Source organism: Oppia nitens, unplaced genomic scaffold (assembly GCF_028296485.1).
Source record: "Oppia nitens isolate AA-2021 unplaced genomic scaffold, nextdenovo-longstitch-racon4-pilon3 scaffold8_pilon_pilon_pilon, whole genome shotgun sequence".
Classification (NCBI taxonomy): domain Eukaryota; kingdom Metazoa; phylum Arthropoda; class Arachnida; order Sarcoptiformes; family Oppiidae; genus Oppia; species Oppia nitens.
The window spans coordinates 569,897-594,034 of record NW_026533252.1 but is presented as its reverse complement, the minus strand read 5'-3'; the positions used below and the strand labels follow the sequence as shown (position 1 = coordinate 594,034).

General features: G+C 24.6%; 4 protein-coding genes across 4 annotated transcripts; 3 read left to right on the top strand and 1 right to left on the bottom strand.

Moving 5' to 3' along the window:
* Positions 1 to 234: 234 nt before the first annotated feature.
* LOC128964056 (uncharacterized) lies at positions 235 to 7,342 on the bottom strand. The gene is made up of 8 exons (XM_054310615.1): positions 7,296 to 7,342; positions 6,802 to 7,221; positions 6,066 to 6,739; positions 3,929 to 4,052; positions 3,417 to 3,857; positions 2,721 to 3,289; positions 810 to 933; positions 235 to 650 (listed from the first exon to the last, which is right to left on the bottom strand). Exons 2-8 carry the CDS (start codon positions 7,172 to 7,174, stop codon positions 235 to 237), a joined length of 2,721 nt encoding a protein of 906 aa, XP_054166590.1. The 5' UTR covers positions 7,175 to 7,221; positions 7,296 to 7,342.
* A 2,692-nt stretch (positions 7,343 to 10,034) lies between these two features.
* LOC128964055 (PPE family protein PPE34-like) lies at positions 10,035 to 12,663 on the top strand. The gene is made up of 5 exons (XM_054310614.1): positions 10,035 to 11,533; positions 11,640 to 11,815; positions 12,142 to 12,188; positions 12,261 to 12,378; positions 12,443 to 12,663. The coding sequence occupies exons 1-5, from the start codon at positions 10,035 to 10,037 to the stop codon at positions 12,661 to 12,663; spliced, it is 2,061 nt and encodes a 686-aa protein (XP_054166589.1).
* A 1,269-nt stretch (positions 12,664 to 13,932) lies between these two features.
* LOC128964054 (uncharacterized) lies at positions 13,933 to 17,538 on the top strand. Its single transcript, XM_054310613.1, has 5 exons — positions 13,933 to 14,053; positions 14,142 to 14,567; positions 14,681 to 15,073; positions 15,137 to 15,294; positions 17,506 to 17,538. The coding sequence occupies exons 1-5, from the start codon at positions 13,933 to 13,935 to the stop codon at positions 17,536 to 17,538; spliced, it is 1,131 nt and encodes a 376-aa protein (XP_054166588.1).
* Positions 17,539 to 18,332: 794 nt separating this feature from the next.
* LOC128964053 (cationic amino acid transporter 2-like) lies at positions 18,333 to 23,431 on the top strand. The gene is made up of 16 exons (XM_054310612.1): positions 18,333 to 18,381; positions 18,451 to 18,516; positions 18,592 to 18,660; positions 19,076 to 19,102; positions 19,168 to 19,228; positions 19,295 to 19,473; positions 19,546 to 19,641; positions 19,729 to 19,806; positions 19,896 to 19,917; positions 19,998 to 20,287; positions 20,341 to 20,535; positions 20,599 to 20,647; positions 20,765 to 20,958; positions 21,028 to 21,303; positions 21,381 to 21,409; positions 22,334 to 23,431. Exons 1-16 carry the CDS (start codon positions 18,375 to 18,377, stop codon positions 22,370 to 22,372), a joined length of 1,677 nt encoding a protein of 558 aa, XP_054166587.1. The 5' UTR covers positions 18,333 to 18,374; the 3' UTR covers positions 22,373 to 23,431.
* Positions 23,432 to 24,138: the final 707 nt, after the last annotated feature.

The window sequence follows — 24,138 nt, the reverse complement described above, 5'->3', positions numbered from 1 at the left end:
TTCCATTGGTTTATCAATAGTTATTATCAGAACTCTTGGATCGGTTGATATTTGTTTTGTCGTCACAATCTTTTTGTGTATTTATTTCTGGTATTTTATATCTTTTAAAAATGAACATTAATAGTAAAGCAGTCGGAACTATAAATAATAATCAAATTTTAATTATTCCTAACAATAAATTATAAATATTAAATTTATATATTGTATATTATGATACATATCTAAATCTGTAAATTACTTTACAATGTATTCAAATAACTGACCTATAAGTCCAGCGCCACCTGAAATAAGGTAAGGCATTATAAGCAGTGGTCGCCTATCGATTGAATAATTAATGTCATCGGTTTCCGTTGAGTTTGATTGTGATTGTATTGTCGGTGTTGTTGTCGTTTGTATGCCTTCCGAGAGATCACCTATAAGATAGGGCCGGGCAATGATGGGCGCGAGGATTGAACCCAAACCAAACATCATTTGTGATAATTGTAAGAAAGCGGGACTTTTGTTGCCCCACATTTCAATAGTCCAAACGGCATTACTGCAATCCCAGGCCCCACAGCCTACCGAATTGAGAAATGTACTCAAATACAGGAGCCATATGTTKGGACAAAATGGCATTAATATTGCAAAGACATTCATGAAAGCTGTGGCCACTATTAATGTCAATTGACGGTTAATATATTTATATGTAAATCCAACTATAGTACAAACAAATAAATAACATTTTTAATATATATATATATATATATMTATAATCTTATATATTAATATTTTTTTTCAATTATTTGATACATTATGACTTGAATGCTTACCAAAAGATCCGATCAAATATCCGCCACTAAGACAAGTGCAGACAAGTGTTATACTTTGCATTGATGTCCTAAACATAAACTTCATGTCATTCATTGTCGGCGCAAACATACTGTTAACAACACCCTAATTGTAAGTTTGAATCAAATATTATACATATAATGTAAAATGATTATAATAAATACTATTGTTTGTTATATATTTACATAATTAAGATAAGCGACCAAAATAATAACAGTATAAACATATTTATCCCAATTGGTAGCAAATTTTTGATACCATTTTGTTGCTGTATTTTCATTAATTTTTTCATTATTGTTAGAATTATTATTATTATTATTAATGTTATCAACAATTTTAAGATTTTCAATATATGTTTTTTCAATGTTTGTCAAAGAGGCAATTGATGACCGAATATTTCTAATACTTTTAATATACATTTTTACTTTTTAAAAATAAATATTAGTTACTTATTAATACATATATTTTACTATTGTTTTAAAATTTGCTTTTTATAAATCAATTATTGGCACTAATAAATAATTAGAATAAAACAAAAGCTTTAATAATAATCGACAATCTTTTGTTTAATTATAATTTTATAGCAAATAAGATATCTATTACTTAATTCATATAAATTATGTCATTATAAGGATTTAGATAATTGTACAAAATTGCAGTTTCAAAAAATTACTGCGAATTTTTACAATAATATCTAAAATATTTTATTAATCTTATATATCATAAAAAACTAATGCTTAATTATTTTTCAAATAAAATAAAATTAAAAAATCTTGTTATGCTTTTTTATTGATATATTGTTTAAACAAAATTAATTTTTCATACGTATGTTATTAATAATCATAAATAACATCATTTTATAATAAATAGATTTTATTTAATTTTGTTAATACTGTAGTATTCATTAATTTTAATAATTTACTTATATTTTATGCAACTTATTTCAATAATTTAAAATTGTAATTAAAATATTTGAACTYTATTTATCAATAGTTTATTACAAAATTACAATTAGTTTAATAAAGTAATTATCAAAATGTTATCATTAAAAACATTTATTTTATTTATACAGATAATTAATAATAATTTTTTTTAAAGTGGATCTATCCGTTGGTAAGTGTAATGAATAATTATTTAACAATTAATGTAACTTTAATTTCATATCATTGATTGATTAAATATTTTGTAAGCAATAAGTGTAGTCAAAGTGCTTACAATCAAACAATTAAATAAAAACTTAAATTATTTTGTTTAAAACAAAGTCTACTGTATAATGTTTATTATTAATTATTAATATATTGTTAAGTTGAATTATATCAATTTTATTGTATTATTGTATTCAGGGTAAAGTTTATGACTACTTGTGATATTTTTTTCATTACTAATACCTTTTGAGTAAATTTATAATTCAATTATTTCACTACAATTGACTTAAAATTGAATGAAAATATACAAGTAGTGTGTATTTATTTATTTATTTATTTAATGTAAAATATTTAGTTTTTTTAGAGATAATAATTATCAAATTTTATAATACATATAATAGTAAATTAATAGTTACTGTATAATAATAATAATTGTTATAAATAATAAGTATTTTTAAAATACATTTATGTATAAAAATATTTAATTAAATTTATAAAAATACAAAATTAATATTTTCTAAAATTACATACAAATTAAACAAATATCTATTTTCAAATATGAGGCAAATCTTTAGTTTCATTTGTTTTAAATTTTCGGGACAAAAATAATAATATAACAAATATAATAACAGTTATTATATAGAAAACAGTTTGCATTAATAAGAATATATCGGGAGTTTTTTCAATGAGTGGCCCGAAAACAAATGGTATAATCATTGGACAGATGGCCGAAACCAATGTAAAAACAGAGGCAACGGTATCGCTCAGACCTATGAAGTCTTCACCAAACTGGAAAAATGACGGCCATATACACGAAAAAGCTAAACCTATAACTACATTACCGATCCATATAATGAGCGCAGAGTTGCGACCAAAATATAGGATAACCATAGAGATGGCCAGTAATACAAAATGATAACTAAGCATAATATGTGCTTTTAATTTGAGTGCAATTAATGCTGAGATGAGTTTGCCTATTGTTAGGGCGGCGTTCATTACCGACAATACATCGGCCGCTGTCTGTGCAGTCATTTTTGCTCCACTGTATTGATAATATGTGGAACTGTATACTAAATGCAGACTTTCCATACCATTATATGTGCTCAAACTTGTGGCTATAAGTAACACAAATGTCCACTTCATGAGAGGTGTCTGTTCTACTGTTGGTTTCTTTATTGTATATTCTTTAATACTGTGAACTGTTGAACGCCTACCCTCTGGAACAACACCTTTAGTATCACCCAAATGACTGTTCAATTCATTTTCCTCGTAATAATATCTTTTGAATACAAACATCAGTGCCATTGAAATGGGAACTGAAAATATTGATAAAAATTATCAGTTATGACAATTGTTTGTTTAGTTTGAGTAGCAATTAATTATTTAAACTAATCAATACTTGAAAAACTGGTTAATAATAAGTAGTTATTTAATATATATTACCGATTAAGTTAAGTGCACCGCTTATTATGAATGGTATCTCTAATTGTGATTTTCTCTCTAATGAATAATTGTATTCATCGATGGCCTCATCGCCCGTAGCAGTACTTGTGATGTTTTGTAGATATGTTTTGAGTGTTGAATTATCGGGGGTTACCCGACCCAATATAAATGGTTTGGTCAGTAATGGTGATATAACCATACCGATGCCACCGAGAGCTTTGGCCAATTGAAGTACTGGTGCACAGTTTTGTTGCCACATTTCCACTGCCCATACGGTAGTTCCCGTATCAAAAGATGAAATACCAATATTGAATAGCATAGAGCACAGGTAGATCTGCCATAGTTGTGTGCACATAGGTTGCACCAAACCAAAAACGGCTACAAGTGCCGACATAAATATTAGTGTAAATTGTCGGTTCACATACTTGTACGCAAAACCCACTATTCAAATATGATATAATTAATTAGTTAAAAAAATGAATGTTATAATTATATTAATTAATTTATTATACCAAATGATCCAATCATATAACCCACACTTCCAAAAGTATTGGTATACGATATAAGAGTAGTTGTCGTGTGAAACATATATCTCAGGTCAACCATAACTGCACCAAACATATAAAATATAAGACACTAAAAAAAGAAATTTAATATATTTTATATTAATAATTGTTTAAATTTAAAATGATTAGTTCATACATAGCTAAATCCAAAATATAAGATAATACTTGTATAGACATATTTGGACCAATTTTTACGAAAATTTAATTTAGATTTTTTCTCGACTCTACTCGTCTGTGTTTCAATGAATTGTCGAAAATTATTACTTATTATTGAGTTTTTTCTATAATTATTATCCATTTTTATTATTGAAATATATATTTATAATCTTTTATATTAATWATTTGTTATTATTTAAAAATTTAGTCCATTAAATAWTTTAGATTATTTTCATTGAATATTTATAAAAAAATGTTCAAATGAGTAAAACTTGTTTAAAATTGCAGTCCATTTCCTTATATAGTATATCTACAGAATATACTGTAATATGTATTATAAATTTACAATACTTTTGGTTGTTATTTATCGATTACAAGTGTCTTAAAACACATACATTATCTAAGGTTTAGTTTATCTTTTTAATAAATACTWATTATTATTATTACGTGAACGCAAGTTTTACATAAATGTATACATAAATTGATTAAACAATTTTAATCCTAAACCACTTTAATAAAATTTAATACAGTGCAATTATATAATAATAAACTAAATATTGTTAATTAAAAAATTTAATTAATTAAAATTTATAAATAATAAAATATATTTTTTTGGTATTAAGTGACTGTAGTTTTTTTAGTTAAGTTTCAAGAGTAGTTTATATGAGAAAATAAGACTTACTTTTAACTGATATTAAATTATTTAAAAATAATCCTAACTCTAAATTTTAATTTAATAGATTAGACTGTAAATAATAGATTAAATTTTTAAAACGTAACTATTTTTTTATTAGATCAACTTGATGATTCAATTAATAAAAGTCAATATATATAAAGTAAAAGATAAGATTATAAAAATAATCTTATTTTTCAGTAAAAATATGTATAAGTAGTAACATTTTTGATTAATATAAATATATTGTTTGACATATACTGTAATAATTATCATTATAAATGTATGTCTATTTCACACTACAAATCTACAGTTGAATTAAAAAAATTCTCACAATTTTCAATAAATTCTTTTTTAAAAAATGGATGTATTTTTGTAAATATATATTATATATACATAGAGTTTTGGCAACAAGAAATAAAATTTCAGAAATAAAATTGTTTTAATTATTTCAGTTAAATATATTACAATATAATATTTCAATATAAAGTACCAATATTAAAAACTAAGATTTTGTTGAAATATTTAAAAAAATAGATAATAAATAAATTTAATGATATTATTAAACAATACCATTAATATCATATACGATAAGCATTTGACATTTTTTTATCATATTATAATAATATATATATTAGAGTTTAATATGTAATACCAGATGAAAATTCCTAGAGAACAAAGAAAATATAAAATATATTTTGGAAAATAAAACGAGTGGTGAAAATGTGACAAAACTATAATTATATAATTTATCATAAATTTTTATAAACTTTTATAGAATTAACTCAAAATAGTATTAATTATAATTTTGTAAAAATTATAAAATTGCTTTATTATTAATATATCATTATATAAATTCTTATTAAATTTAATAATTTAAAAAATAATTTAATTTGCTATTTAAAAAATATTAACTATAATATTATAATATTAATTTTACATATTATGAGCATACTATATGAAGTTTTTTTCAATTAAATAGATCAAAACAAAACAAAAAACGTTTGAAAAATCAAAAATAATTTTATTAGAAAAAAATAAAAATTATAATTACATGCAAATTATTATAATATACTATAATATACTAAATTAATGATAAATAGTATTATTAATATTTACAAAGTTATTTGTTTTAATAAACACAATATTATTATTTTAATGCTTATTATTATTATTATTATAGGAAATGGATTTATCTTTAGGTGATTTGCTTAATGAACGCGACATAAATATCAAAATAATAAATATGACAACAGTTGTGGCAAAATATGCCAATTCAAGCAACAAAAACACATTTGGATTTTTCTCAATAAGTGGTCCGCAAATGATTGGCGATAATAAAGGAAATATTTGTGAACCAAATGAAAATATAGATGTAATAGCATCGGTCAGACCTACAAAATCTTCACCAAATTGGAAATACGCGGGCCATACACAGGAAAACCCGAACCCAATAAGTATATTACCGATCCATATCATAAGCTCAGAGTTTTGGCCAAAATATAGGATACACATTGAAACAGCTAATATAATAATGTGATACGATATCATGATATGTGCTTTTACTTTCAGGGCTATGAACGCCGATATGAGTTTCCCGATGGTTAGTGTGGTTGAACTGACTGACAATATCTCTGCCGCTTTTTGCGCCGACAACTTTAGGGGTATGTATTGATAGTATGTGGGACTGTAGATAATGTGCAGCATTTCAAAGCCACCGTATGTGCTGAGACTAAAGGCTATCAGTGCAACAAATGTCCATTTCATTACAGGTGACTGTTTTACTTTAGGCTCCTGTATAGTGAACTCTTTTATACTGTGTAATGTTGCCCTTCTACTATCGGGTGGCACCTGTATGTTGGGCGCCATATCTTTCGGGTTAAATTGATATCTCTTAAAGATAAACATTATGATCAACGAAATTGGGACTATTGGAAAATTAAATGATTTTATTTGTTTATGAGAATTATTTACATTTATTATTAATTACTTATTGATTCAATGAGTCCGCCCACCAAATATGGTATTTCCAATTGTGGCCTACGATCCAASCCTTCATTATATGCATCAATTGCGTCATCACGTGATGTATAATTACCCAGTTTTTGATTATCGGGAGTTATTTTACCCAAAATGTAAGGCGTGTCGAGCATTGGCCCAAAAATGGTGCCCAAACCGCAAAATGCTTTCGACAATTGAAGCACAGGTGAGCTATTTTGTTGCCACATCTCTATAAGCCAAGTGGTAGTTCCCGATTCAAAAGCACCGATACCTATATTGTTGAACATTGCAAATATGTATATTTGCCACAATTCATGACTCATTGGCATCAATATTGAGAAGACAGTGACCGCCGCAGACATTATTATTAACACAAACTGTCGGTTTAGATATACATAGAGAAGTCCCGCTAAAATAAAACAAAAATTGATTTTTTAAATTAAATAAATATTTTTAAATAAAATAAATTATTTAAAAGATTACTAAGTGATCCAATTAAATATCCAAAACTTCTGAATGTATTCACATATGATATCATATTAGTATTTGTTTTAAACATATACTTCATATCAACCATCATTGGACCAAACATTGATGCAATCAAACTCTACACAGAAATTAATTTTAATTAATTTTGTTTAATATACTAATTAAAAATATTTTCAAATAAAAGTTAAATAACTTACGTAATTAAATAAAAATATATAAATAATAAGTGTGTAAACATATTTTGACCAATTTTTGCGAAAATTTAGTGAAAATTTATTATTAGATTTACTTTTATCCAAAAACTGTTTTAAGTTATGACTAATAACTGAATTTTTTCTAAAATCGTTGTCCATTTTAAAATGAAAAAATATTTTTAAAATGTTATAACTTAGAAACTTATGAAAATAGTAAATTATTATTATATAATATTAATAGTTATTCATTATAATTAAATATTATTTGTCCTAATTTTTATTTACTATATGTGAAACATTTTATATAAATTTTAATATAAATTTTTATCTAATTTAATTGTTAATATTATCAAAAAACTTACAATTGATTATTATTTTTTTATAATCCTTTATTTAATACTTAATTCTAAATGAACTGACACTAAGTTTATTTATTTAACAATATAAAGATTATTAGAAATAACTTTATATTAATTTATTTTCTCATAAAGCTTATTAAAAATGCGTTGTTTTTTTGTCTAATTTGTTTAATCAGTGAATTACTGATAAATTAATTGTAAAATTTATAAATTATCAATAATTATTAAAACATTAATATAAAATTAATAGTAATTAATATATAATTTTAACACAACTAAATTATTTACTTTAATTAGTCATGTTTATGATAACAAAAATAATACCAATTAAAATAATTACATATTTTACAGATAAATATTTAACTTTATACTCTATAATATAGATTTGTTTTAAAATTTAAAAGCCATTAATTCATTTTGTATTAATACTATTGTTTTTTAGTATAATTTATTTAATAAAATGTATTATTAGTTAGAAACTTTGTACTTTCAACTAAAATTTAACATTTTATATTAAAATACTGTAAAATAATATTAATATTATACCAATTAGTGTTGTCGTTTTAATACGATTGTCGTCACGTAATAATTAATAATTAAATAATATTATAGTTAAAAATAGGTAAAAATAATAATTATTAAATTATAAATCAAAATAATATATTTAGTATTTTTAAAACCAAGAGAAGATCTTGAAGAATGGGATCAATTTTCTTATGTATTCACATCACGTCTTAGTGTTGATCAAGACTAAGACGTGACAATATCTTACAAAACCGAGATCTTGTTTGACAACACTATTGCCAATACATTGTATTATATAAGAGATATAATAATAGTTTTTAAATTAACTGTAAGTTTATTATCTAAATACTGTATAATATATTTATATCTCTTCATTATAGTACACATTAATTATATTAATAGTTTAAAATAATATAATATTTTTTATTTAAAATCTTAAATTATTTTTTTTATCAACATTTGATATTTAATAATATATAAATTTGATTAAGATATTAAAATTATTTTTTAATATTTAAAAATGATTATATGAGTGATTAATTATTTACTATAAATACTATTACAAAATGTAAATTATTTTAATTTGTATGTAAATGTTATTAAAATGCATAAATTATGATTAAATTCTGACAAATTAAGTTACAAATTGATGTATTAATAGATAGAATTCTATAATATTAAAAATAATTTTAATATAAATATTCATTTTTAATTATTTTCTAGATTTAAACCTTAAAATACTTTTTAAAAAACATTACTGTTTACTTCTAACTATTAATTCATATATTAAATCATATGATTTTTTTTATAACACTTGTTATTATTTTTTGACATATAATCAATCTATCTTTAAATGTACTTGATGCGTTAATAATATTTTATTATTCACATTAATAGTTTGAACATTATTTTAATTAATTAATAATTAATATTTCAGTAACATAACAATTAAAACATTATATAACAATAAAACTACTTCTAAATTTAATTGTGATATTGTTAATTTTAATATAATTATAAAATTAAAATTAATAAAAAAAATTGTATTTTAAAAATTAAAATAAGAAAGTTTTTATTATTGAAAAATTAAGTTACATTAAAACTTATGATTTATTTTAAAACTGTTTATATAACAATACTTATCATTGACGCAAATGCCTTATTATTGACATCAATTTGATCACTAATTTTGAATTATATATTATAAAACTTCAATTATAAAGTATTATAAATATCAAGTTTATAAGTAGAATAATTAATTTCTATACTGTCATACAATTTAAAATTAATTATTAAAATGTACTAGTTTCAATTAAAGACAATATCATATTAATATCATAAGTTACAATAATTTATAATATATTAAGTAATTTTCCAATTTTAGTATTTATATATTAATTATTTCATATGATTTAATAAAAAAAATAATAATTTTAACAATTGCAATTGTAATTTAGACAATTTGTCACTCAATTATTTTTACATATGTTTATAAATATAATTTAATAACATTATGACATTAATATCAATGACATTTACATATCATAACTGTGCGCCAACTTTAAGGTATTTAAAGAATTGTCAATTATTAGTGAAATTTATATTTGAAATTAAATTTTAGTYTAATTAGAAGTATTAAAAAAGTTTTAATTACTATGAAATTGTTGATATTAGCGGCACTGATATCTGTAACGGTTGCCTATCGAGTATCGTTTGGATCAACTGGTGGTCGGACATCACTCGGAGTCAATGGTAATGGCAATGGTAACGGACAGATGTCTTTCAATGTGGGCGATGATACAGAAACAGGACTCAATGGTATTAGCGGTTTGTTTAGTGGTATTACTGGACTTATAGGAAAAGGTGTGGAAAACACTTTTCAAGTGATGGGAAATGTTTTAAATAGCGGCAAAAAATTGACTAATGATGTCATTAACACTGTATTTCAAACGATTACACAAACCGGTTATATCGGAGAAAAATTGATTGAAAACGGATTAAACAGATTTGAAGGTATTGTCAATAGAATAGACAATACAGTCAACACTGGACTCAATAAAGTTAATGATATTCTTAATAATGATTTAAATTTGGCTAAAAATGGCATCAATTCTATTCATGGAAATCTTGATTCTGATCTGAATAAAGCTAACGGAGCCCTCAGCTCTGGTATCGGTAAAGTTAACGGTGCCCTAAACAATGGCCTTAATACAGCTAACGATGCCATCAACACTGTTATCGGTAATGTTAACGGCGCCTTAAACACTGGTCTGAATACAGCTAACGGTGCTCTTAATAATGGTTTAAATTTGGCTAATAATGGCATAAATTCTGCTTATGGAGCACTTGACTCTGGTATCAATAAAGTTAACGGTGCACTCAACACTGGTCTTAATACAGCTAACGGTGCTCTTAATAATGGTATCAATAAAGTTAACGGTGCCCTCAACACTGGTATCGGTAATGTTAACGGCGCTCTAAACACTGGTCTGAATACAGCTAACGGTGCTCTTAATAATGGTATCGATAAAGTTAACGGTGCACTTAACACTAGTCTTAATACAGCTAACGGTGCTCTAAACACTGGTCTGAATGGAGCTAACGGTGCCCTCAACACTGGTATCGGTAAAGTTAACGGCACCCTAAACACTGGTCTGAATACAGCTACGGGTGCTCTTAATAATGGTTTAAATTTGGCTAATAATGGCATAAATTCTGCTCATGGAGCTCTTGACTCTGGTATCGGTAAAGTTAACGGTGCCCTAAACACTGGCCTTAATATAGCTAACGGTGCTCTTAATAATGGTATCGGTAAAGTTAACGGCGCCCTAAACACTGGCCTTAATACAGCTAACGGTGCTCTTAATAATGGTATCAATAAAGTTAACGGTGCCCTCAACACTAGTATCGGTAAAGTTAACGGCACCCTAAACACTGGTCTGAATACAGCTAACGGTGTTCTTAATAATGGCATAAATTTGGCTAATAATGGCATAAATTCTRCTCATGGAGCTCTTGACTCTGGTATCAATAAAGCTAACGGTGCTCTTAATAATGATTTAAATTTGGCTAATAATGGCATAAATTCTGCTTGTGGAGCACTTGACTCTGATATCAATAAAGCTAACGGTGCTCTTAATAATGATTTAAATCGGCATAAATTCTGCTTAACGGCAATAAAGCTAACGCCCTAAACACTGGTCTTAATACAGCTAACGGTGCTCTTAATAATGGTAAATCTGCTTATAAAGTTAATAAAGCGGTGCCCTCAACACTGGTATCGGTAAAGTTAACGGCACCCTAAACACTGGTCTGAATACAGCTAACGGTGTTCTTAATAATGGTATAAATTTGGCTAATAATGGCATAAATTCTGCTAACGGAGCACTTAATAATGGTATCAATAAAGCTAACGGTGCACTCAACACTGGTATCGGTAAAACATGTTATTTACGTTTAATTATTTATTCAATTTATTATAATATTGACTTTCGATTAAACTATTTTGTACTGGTCTTAATACAGCTAACGGTGCACTCGAGACACTGTTTTTGTATCGTTTCGTTTAAATTGATTTAATAATTAATTAACGTTTAGTTAATTAATAGTTATATAATTACTGGTCTGAATATAATTCATTTATAAGTTTAATTAATAAATAATAATAAAGTTTTGTATTTAATTATATAAGTTTAAATTTTGGCTAATAATGTCTATAAATTTGGCTGAGTTTATGTTATATAGTGTTATTGATATTCTCAGGTATCAATAAAGTTATTGCTAACGGTTCCGGTTCCGTTCGGATTGATGTGAATACGAACACTATTTATTAGGTATCGGTGTTTATAAGTTATTGTTTCTCACGTGTTAATCGTGTCCAGCCTAAATTTGTGAGCACTAGCCTTAATACAGCTAACGGTGCTCTTAATAATGGTATCAATAAAGTTAACGGTGCCCTCAACACTAGTATCGGTAAAGTTAACGGCACCCTAAACACTGGTCTGAATACAGCTACGGGTGCTCTTAATAATGGTTTAAATTTGGATAATAATGGTGTTAAAAGTTAACGGTGCACTTAACAATGGTCTGAATGGAGCTAACGGTGCTTTCAACACTGGTATCGGTAAAGTTAACGGCGCCCTAAACAATGGCCTTAATACAGCTAACGATGCCCTCAACACTGGTATCGGTAAAGTTAACGGTGCTCTCGATAGTGGTCTTAATGCAGTCAACGTTACTTTCAATGATGTCTTACCTTCGGGTGAAATATCACTCGACTTTTAACTTATTGACTAATTTTCATATTATTATATAAAATCTAATTGTAATAATTATAAATACTGTTATATATATTATTATTATAAGTCTATTGTATATATTAATACTAGACTAACTATACATGAGATGTCAATAAACATTTATTCAATTACTTATTACTTAAGAATTATTATAATTAATAATTTAAATAAACTTTTTATGTTTAAAATTAAAAATTAARTATCATTGAATTTTAGTATCCATAATTACTATTATACAATTTTTATATTTAATAATAATAATATTAATGTGAGAAAAAAACTATCATAAAAATCTTATACCGGTAATTTTTATTTATAATATTAATATTCTTTATTAATAAATWTTATATTATTATTTATTTTTAAAAATGAATTTGTATTTATATATTTGCAATTTAATAATAAGTTACTGATTTATCAAAATAATTAATTACTAATCTTATAAAGTTAACATTGATTTATTAATACTTAGAAATGCAATGTTTTTYAGAAAATGTCAAATTTAATTACATAGGTCATAAAATTAGCTTGCTTATTTTAAAGATAAAATATATCTAAAATATTTGTTCTTGCTAATTTTTTTCGAAGCAATTAAGATAMATTTTATTTATATAAAATGTCAAATTTAATTACATAGTTCATAAAATTAACTTGCTTATTTGATAGATAAAATATATCTAAAATATTTGTTCTTGCTAATTTTTTCGAAGCAATTAAGATAAATATTATTTTTAATGATATACTTATTACGGATTAATACTTTAATCAATACAATTGTGTGATTATGTCCATAGAAATAACTACAGTATTATATGTTGTGTAGTAATAGATAAAAAAAAGTATAAATGAGTTATTTCTATTAAAAAAGTATAAATTTTAAATTTTAAGTTAATATTATTATTTATATAATTTTGAAAATAAATAATTTATTCAATTAATAAAAGTATTTTTTTAATTATGTTATTTAAAAGTTTCAAAAATTAAAAGTTAGTTAACTTCTGGTTTACTTCTGGTCTAACTAACCGTTAGTTAAATCTTGAATACAAACAATGTCATCATCGTCAATTTTTGATTTAAATAAAAATGAACTGGACAAATCATCTAGGTTATTTAACAAGCAATGGTACATCTATGCCTATACATTAAYAATTTTATACAACCAAATATGTTATGTAAGTTAATTACTAAAAACAGTTACTAATTTTTATTAAATACTTACAAAWCTATAATTTATTAATAATTTAATTATAAGGGAATGGCTTTAAATCTATTTGGTCCGTCAATGATAGATCTGCAATACATGTTAAACACAACTATGTCTATGATATCTTTGTGTCAAACGGCAACTGGTGTCGGCTCTTTGATCGGTGCTTTATGTATGTCACTTAATAACAGTTATATTTATATAATTATATATAAAATTTTATAATATTAATGAAAATTTGGTTATTTTTTATTATTTAGGTAGTTTCCTATATGTATATATTAATCGTCAATTTACAGTGATTGTAATGACTAGTTTGATGTATGTATTTAGTGTTTTGATAATATTATGTCCTGATATTTGGTGGACAATTGGCGCTTTCATAGTAGCAGCAGTTGGCGCCGGTGCCTGGGATTCAGTGTCTAGCATATGGATAGTGGAAATGTGGCAACAAAACAGTGATCCATTGATGCAAGTATTACAGTGTATGTACGGTTTGGGATCTATTATCGGTCCATTAATATTGGCGCCATATCTCACTGGAGACTTAAAACCTGATAACCAAACAGTGTCGACACTGACCACTCAATTACCACTGATTACTACAACTGATATCAATAATTCGGTGGACAGGCGCTCGAAATTAATAGCACCGTATGTTATGGTTGGCTCTATTGGTTTAGTTGGTATACTTATATAATCTTATATAATATTAATAACTAAATAATAACTATTTTATTTTTTATAATTACAGTTCCAATAGTATTATTGATATTATTTTTGTTTAAACGATATAAAGTCCCCAAAATTCTTATCGATCAGAAAACAGAAGACAAATACAACGAATCAGATGTTATCGTAAAAAAATCATCGACTGATAGGATAATACTTATAATAATATTATGTTTGACATTCATATCGTACTCGGGTTTAGAAAATATTTATTTTAGCTACAGTTCCACTTACTTTCAATATGCATGCAATGAYATTGACGCCAAAACAGCCAGTCATATGTTATCTGTAATGTCCGCTACGTTTACCGGAGCCCGACTCGTAACGGCACTAATAGCAACCCGATTGCGTTCACAAACAATTATAGCATACAGTCTWTGTTTAGTTTGCATTTCAATGCTTATACTATATTTTGGTCAACACTCTGTCCCTTTAATTTGGACTACAAATGCATTGTTTGGTTAGTAATTGTATTAAATAATAATAATAAATGTTTTTCATTGACATTCAAATACCTGTATAGGACTTGGCTTTTCAGCACTAAGACCGGCATATTATGCATTTGCCGAGAAGTCCATCCAATTGACAGATCGTGTGTCCGCATTATTTACGGTGTTTTCATCAATTTTACTCATATTATCACCATTACTGTTGGGACCACTTATTAAAGACCATACAGAAGTGTTCATCTATTTTGAATTATTTTGTCTAATAATAACTATTTTATTATTTATTGCTTTATCATATCAGTATAAACGGTCGAAACATAATATTAAAAAAATTTATGTACTCAGACATTATTGAGAAAATATAAAAAAATTACATAAAATTTTTAACTAAATAAATAATAAAGTTAAAAAAATTAAAATATTGAATTTATTTATTAAAAAATTCAATCAATAATTTCACATTTTATATATTATTATACATTATATAATATTATGAATTTTTAATGCACGTGCATCCAATTATTCTACGTACAACATCACGTGTACATTGCCCGCTACTAAAACCGGTAGTCCGACCACAAGTCGAGTTACATACCGTGATATTACATCCGTAAAGACAAGTACGCAAACGGTAATTATAACGCTCACAACCCGTATAATAAAATAAACCATTCGGTTTCGGTAAAGTTTTACTACAAATTTGAATGTCCAGTGATGAACAAATACAGTCAACTAAATACATATATATTATTGATATATAATTAATAAAATTATATTATTATTTATATTTTTAAAATAAATAAATAATAGTTTTAATTTAATAGATAATTAATGTTTTTGATAATTAACCTTTATTTAWTAGTAAACCAGCTATAATACWAATGTAGAAAAAATATATAATCATTATTTTTTCYAACTATTTCAACTTTTTAACATAAAATTATATACAGTATTGAATTAAAATATTACTATTAATCTAAGTTAAATACAATAGTTGWTTTTATRTTTAAATTTAAATATATATGGTTTATATTATTTACATATTGTTATTTAACATTGAACTAATAATAATAGTAAAAAATCATATATTGATATAAATTGTGTAAATATAAAGTTKTTATTATTATTAAAGTATACTGTAGATATTTAAGCAAATAATAATCAATTWATTTTCAATCATCAAATTTATGTCACAAAAAWTATTTATACTATTTGATTTATTATTTTAGATGTCAATTAAAATATCYATTTATTTTTTAAAAATCACAATAAATATATAAAGATCATAGAAATCATAAAAATACAATTTATTTTTTATTATTTATTATTACGGTATATCTTCAAAAAATAAATCAAACAACTTGTTAATGAAATCTATATAAATATTCAAATTAATTATTATTTCTTTTTGATTAAAATTTTCAGTTTTGTTTTATTAMTTATAAATGTCATAATTATAAAATATTTTTTAAATTAGATTTATTTATATATTATGTATATTAATTATAGTATATGCAATCAATGATCAATAATCAAACTTTTACTTTAGTAACAGGTGTTCAAATAAATCATTTGAACAAATACAGTGAATTAACATTGATTATAAAATACTATAACTTTTTTTACAATACAATTATTTGAATAATTTTAGGTCAACTATTTTTCATAAGATAYACAAATTGTAATATTTTACTTATTTTAATTTTATAATATTTATAAAAATTTTAYTAATAATTACAATTTCCTCTATATTTTTATTGTAATATTTTGTATATTTTTATTATTCTAAATATATACAACTAAATAATTTATAATTAGTAATAATTAGTAAAATRTAAATAATATATTTTATTATGATAATTAATTTCAAAATATAACAAAAAGATTTAAATAAATATATTACAAATTCTTATTTATTTAATTACAAAYCTCTCTGTGAGATAAATAAAAAATTAATAATATTTATTTTTAAATAATTTAATATCAATAATAATATCAAACAAATATTATAATTTAAATTATATAATTTATTAAACTTGTATCAATATGTATATACTCTACACGTTTAATAGTATTGAATTTCATATATAATAATAATATCAATCATATGATGTTTGATAACACTATTTTATTACAGTAATTATTAATCACATTTACTGTACAATAATTCAATGCTAACAAAGTTCAATTACAATGTGATTAAACAATATTTTATTATACACTTTAATAATTACATTAACAAATGCATTGTTATAGTAAATACACAATTAATTATTGTTTAAATTATAGTTTATAACTTGAAAAAATATTAGAATTATTATAATTTATAAAATAAACATTTAATTAAAAATATATTTTAAATGTTTTAGTTCAACTTTAAGATATTTTTAGTGCTTTATTTAAAATTTATAATATTTAATAAGTTATGTTTATTCATCTTTAGAGATCGTACTATAAATTAGAAACATTTAAATAACCAAATAATAATTATAAGTTTTAAATAAAACACTAAAAATATCTTAAAGTTGAATTTTTAAGTTACATTTAAAATATAATTAAGTTATAATTACAGTGATCTTAAATTTTCTTATAATTTAAATCATAATACTTATAAACTTTTTTCAATAAAATATTTTCAATAAAAGTTTTAATCTAATTTAAAGATGTTTATCAATATTTATAAATGAAATTTGATTTGTGTTTGCAAATAAATTTATTAAATAGTTTTTACTTTTATATTTCTATCAACTTCTATTAAAATATTTAATTATAACATTATACAGTATTTCATAGTTATATAGTTTTTAAATTAAAAAATATAAATCATGTAAATATTTCACAAAACAGTTGCATTTACTAAATATATTAAATACTAAGTAATTTTAATAAATAAAAAATTATGTAATACTTAATCTTATCATAACTATATGTTAACGACACCCACCAACAACACATCCCAGTGCATTGTGTCAGTGCGCTCACCACCACAGTTGCAATACAATAGTCTATATAATTGTTTATTTTGTTTTAGATATTTTTTACAGCAATGTTGTGATATATGAGATATTTTAGATTAATACTGTATATAATAATTGTTTAAAAATTAATAGTGAAATAACAGTGATTTTTTCAAAAGTTTTTTTTATATATAAATAAATTTTGTTAATATTTAACAAATTGTATACTTAAAYACAAACTGTATATATTATGGTCAATTCGTGGGTAAAACCTTTTATYCGTAGAAAACCTATCGAAAGGACTGGTATAACAACGACACGACTTGAAAGATGTCTTTCCACTATCGACCTGACAATGCTTGGTATTTAACAAACTACTGTCCGATTGTTTTCTTATCTATAAATTACAGTATAATTATAATAAAAATCAGGTATTGGCTCAACATTGGGACTGGGAGTTTATATATTAGCCGGACAGGTAGCCAGCACTAAGGCAGGTAATTAATACTRAGATTTTTTTAATAATTATATATTTATTTGAATTAATTGTGATTTTATTAATGTTTCTAAAGGACCGTCGGTTACRTTAAGTTTTTTCATAGCAGCCGTGGCCTCAGTTTTTGCTGGACTTTGTTATGCCGGTTAGTCTTTTGTGTTWTTGACAGTCAGTTTTATTTGTKATAATATATCATACAATTTTAGACATCAAAATAAAAATACAATGAATTAAAAATTACTATAGCATTAAATAAATAACTTATAAATAAAATCTCAATCAAAATAGTTTCATTATATAATATGCTGTCAAAATTTAATATAAAAGTTATTATAATATATTTTATATCTATATTATCATATATACTGTGTATACTGTACTTTATATTATTTAAATATTAATGTCATTAAAATTTCTATAAATTATTTATGGCTATCAAAAGGTTTTTTAAAAATTTGWATGAGTTTAGGTTATAAAAACATTTAAAATAATTTTAGTTTAATTTATTATGAAATTATATGACAATAAATAATTTTATAAATAAACATTTCTATACACAGAATTTGGAGCAAGAGTACCGAAATCTGGTAAAATGAGCATGTACATTTTTTTATTGTTTATTATAATTTATATATGWTTTTATGTATATAAGGATCAGCTTATGTTTACTCTTATATAACTGTTGGAGAATTTATGGCATTTATTATCGGATGGTAATAATTACTGTTTTATAAATTGACAAATTAGTGACAAATATAAATAATTGATAATATTTTAAGGAATCTGATTCTAGAGTATGCTATAGGATCGGCATCAATAGCCAGGGGTTACAGTGGTTATGTAGATTCACTGGTGGGCTACAAAATACAACAACAATTYACAGAGTGGGCGCCTCTTAATTTTGGTATCTCTAAATATTTTGACTTTTTTGCATTTGCTATTGCTATTTTAATATCAGGTTAGTTAGTTGATGATTTAATTATGTTGTTACCAATAATTGTAATAATATTTTTTTTCTCAAAATGTTCAGCACTGTTAGCCATAGGAGTAAAAAAGTCGACCCGATTGAATGCAGTGTTCACTGTAATCAATGTTTTGGGTGTCATCTATGCCATCATATGTGGCTGTAAGTAAACATGCGATTAAACATTAATTGTATTTTATAATTATTATTTTTAAAAAAAGGTATACAAATTTTAATATWTTTTAATAGCCTTTAAAATCGATATACATAACTGGCAATTGTCTAAAAGTGAATTACCGCCAAATAGTGCACCAAATGAACAAGGAGGTTATWATAAATTATTATTATTAATTTAGTAACTAAATTATTAATTTTTAAAAATAGATTTAATTATTTTTTATAATATATTTATTTAGGATTTTTTGCATTTGGTTTTAGGTAATAAAAATAATGCAATATTAAAAATTAATAATAATAATATAATTAAAAAAAATTATGCATTTATTTGTGTTTAATAGTGGTTTGATGGCAGGAGCAGCCACTTGTTTCTATGGTTTCATCGGGTTTGATATGATAGCGACCACCGGTGAAGAAGTTAAAAATCCTGCCCGTGCTATACCTTTAAGCATTATATATTCATTGCTAGTTATATTTGTATGTTATTGTGGTGTATCGGCTATTCAGACTCTAATGGTTCCCTATTATGAACAAAACCAAATGGCACCGTTACCATATGTTTTTAACAAAGTTGGCTATCCGTTTGCCCAATATATTTTAACTATTGGTGCAATGGCTGGTCTATACTCAAGTAATAATTTGAAGTTAAATRATATTTACATTAAAATTATTTGATTTCATAAGGTTTAATGGGAACTATGTATCCATTGACTCGTATATTATATGCAATGGGTAGCGACCGTATGATATTTGGCTTCTTTAGCAAAGTTAATGGCAAACTTAAGACCCCTCATTGGGCCACATTGTTTGCCGGCATTTTCAGCGGTTTTATGGCTGCAATGTTTGATTTCCAAGAGTTAGCAGATATGATGTCTATTGGTATTAACTATTTTTTCTCAATTAATTTTACTACTATTTAGCATTTTTATTGTCAAATTTTAGGTACATTACTGGCCTATGCGTTAGTCTCAATCTCAGTGTTAATACTCAGGTATTGTAAATAGTCAATGATTTATAATTAATATGTAATTAATATGTAATTTATGTTTTAAATATGATAATTTCTAATTAAATAATTTAATTGAAATTATTGTTAAATAATAAATAGATATCAAAGAAGAAAGTTTAAAGACTCGCTAATCAGTGACACAGATATTAACGATAGGGAAACATATGAAGACAGAGAATACCTACTCATCTCTCATAATAAGACATTAATTAAACGACTTTTCAATGTCGACAACAATATGAAACTAACAAAAGCATCGGTTAGGATGAGTCGATACTTAATTGTTATTATATGTAGGTTTTAAATAAAACGATTGCTAAAAATTTAACCAATTATTTATCTAACGATTCTTATTTTTAAAGGTATATTAGTTTTCATATTAGCGGCACTGTTAGGTTTTTTGCCCAATGATTTATATCAACTAAAACTGTATGCATTGTTACCAGTATTCGGCACATTATTACTACTAACTGTTCTAATGATTGGACTGAAACGTCAGCCACAGACTGATGAAAAAATGTCATTTAAGATACCGGGTGTTCCTGTCATACCAGTGCTCAGTGTTTTTGTTAACATTTATCTAATGATACACTTGTCAAGCATAACGTGGATCCGATTTGGCGTTTGGATGGTCTTAGGTATAGATGATTAAAATATTATCGAAACTATGAATAGTCTTTATATATTAATATATAACTGGTTTTATAATTGATAGGAATGTTAATGTATTTCTTTTACGGAATTATTGAAAGCATTGGATACTTAAGCGATACTCAAAAGAGAGAACAATCAAGACTTAATGGCAGACGAACCTCAACCATGTCTTCAAATGTATCCAATATTGTGATACCAAATACAAGTGCTTCTCATATCAATTCATCTGTTAATACTCTAGAAGATCAAACAGATATTATCAATACTAATGATGACAAACATATTATTAATAATAAGATAATTGATGAACAATCAGCCAATTTTTAATTAACATTTATATATATATATATATTTAAATWTTATTTTATAACTTAATTTATTTATTATAACAGTATTTTTTCAAATATAAAAATTGTTAATATAATCAATTTTCTATTATAATGTWAATGTTTTTTTTATAGAAATATTTTTAGAAATTACAATTTAAAGACAATTTTATTTTAAATTTTTATATTGTATTTCATAGATTTTATTGATAAATTCAAATTAGTTTTTTTATATAAAACTTTTATYAAATCAATAGTTAATTTGTAATGTTTTGTGTTAAACACAGATGTCGTGTCAAAGTATTTTTCATTCAATGTTTTCATTGATTTACTCGAAATTCAAACAATTTTTGTTTTTTTTTATTAATTCATTAATTCATTGATTGCTTTCAATATTCAATCGTTTAGTTTTTAAACATTGATTTGATTTACAATTGATTTTCAAAYAAAAATAATTACAATTATTTATAAACATATTTTGAATTGAAGTCAGTATTGAAATGAGTCATACATTCAATGATTATAATTAAATATAACTTAATTTACATTTGATTTACATTTCAGTCGACACAACAAAAATGTCAACAAATAGTTGTCAACAAAAYAAGCGGTCGATCGCTAAGAAAAAGTTGATAAGTATTCACACATTTGATGACCAATTGGTGACAAACAAAGACATAACAACAACAACAACAACAATAAAGAAGTCAAGAGACAGTTTCGATAGATTTGGTGACGATTTGTGTCAATTGATTTTGTCATTTGTGTCATTAGATGATTGTTTTCGCTATGAATGTGTCTCAAAGCAGTTCCAGAGTTTTATCTTTAAGACACAGACAGAGTTGGTATTTAATGAAACATCCAATTTGTTGATGAGTAAGATATATAATATCGGAACTACTAATTGCTATACAATCACTAATATATTGAAGAAGTGTCCAAACATTGCAAGCATTTACTTATTATCATTGAATAGTTGTGTTAAATCTCCGGTCAATGAGTTGTTTGTGTCAATTGGCGAACACTGCCATCATTTAAGACATTTAACCGTTAATATTGATTCAAATATATTTGAAAATATTAGTAAACAAGTTATGGACGAGTTTTTCGCAAAATTCAATCAACGACTCACTTCTTGTAAACTGGTGTTTGGCAGCTATAGTGCCACCCAAAGAGTCAACCGATCCATTGATAACAATATAAAACAATTGTCAAATCTCCAGAAGTTGGACATACAATGTCTGACTTATTTGTATTCATCCGGCATTTTTCAAATCTGTTTGAACAGCAATGAAGTGATGTATTCAAAGTTAACTCATTTAAAATTAACGTATTGTTCACAACATAAGAATCTATTGGATCAGTTCGCTAGACATTATGGACCAAAATTAAAGTCATTGTCGATACTTATTGCTAAAGATTGTAATATTGATAAACAATCGATTGATTTGTTGACCACAGCATTGTCTGACATGACATCTCTAAACAAGTTTGATATCGATTACAGTAATCTCAGTAATATTGACTTCACGTCAAATATTTTAAGTCAATTGACAACAATTGCCGTCAATTGTAAGGACTTGAAGCTGTTGTCCATAAAATTTATATGCAATATGTCATTGTTTAACAAAATATTTGTCATAATCAATGACCACATGAGACAATTGACTTATTTGTCGATAACAATGCTTTACTCGTTTGGCTATAAAAGTAGAGAGTTGTGTCCGTACAGGTTCTCAAAATTGAAACAATTGACAAAAATTGTAGTCAACGGTCAGGTTATTAGAGGAAAATGAATCGTCTATTTGAGTCTAACTTTACTTTAATGTGTTATACAATTTACAATTATTTTATATATACTTTGCAGTAAATTCATAAAATATAAGTCAGTTATATTGTAGATATTTATTTTATTAAAATTTTAATGTTGTTTTTAATGTCATAATCTATGCAATAAAAATAGTATTATTTTTAAACATTGTATATTAAATATTAATAATTAATGACATATATTAAATGAAAAATAAACATTAAATTAACTTTAACTAAATTATATTTAAAGTGAATTCATTTGATAATTAATTGCAATCAGTTTTTGAAATGTTTTGAATTTATTATTTGAATTTCTTTGGTTATTAAAATTAATTTGATTTTTATTAAAGTCTTTATCGTTGTTATTATTTTCTGTAGTCTCTGTCTGACAGCCGATACTATCTTTAATCATCGTTACGACCGGTCGTCTATCGTGTCGTTGAGATAGCGACCGACTCAGCTTTGATGTGATTTTTGGATAAAAGTTAGTGTCGGTCTCCAAGACATTATGTTTGATATCAACACTTAGATCTCGCATAACATTTGCTGCAATAGTTTTGCCATTTTTCTGATAAATGTCACCTAAATTATTGAACAGTTGTGTCATATGTGGATATCTATGATAAATAAGTTGTAACTCTTTATTATCGTTTGTTTCGCAAACAAGACTGTAGTCTTTAG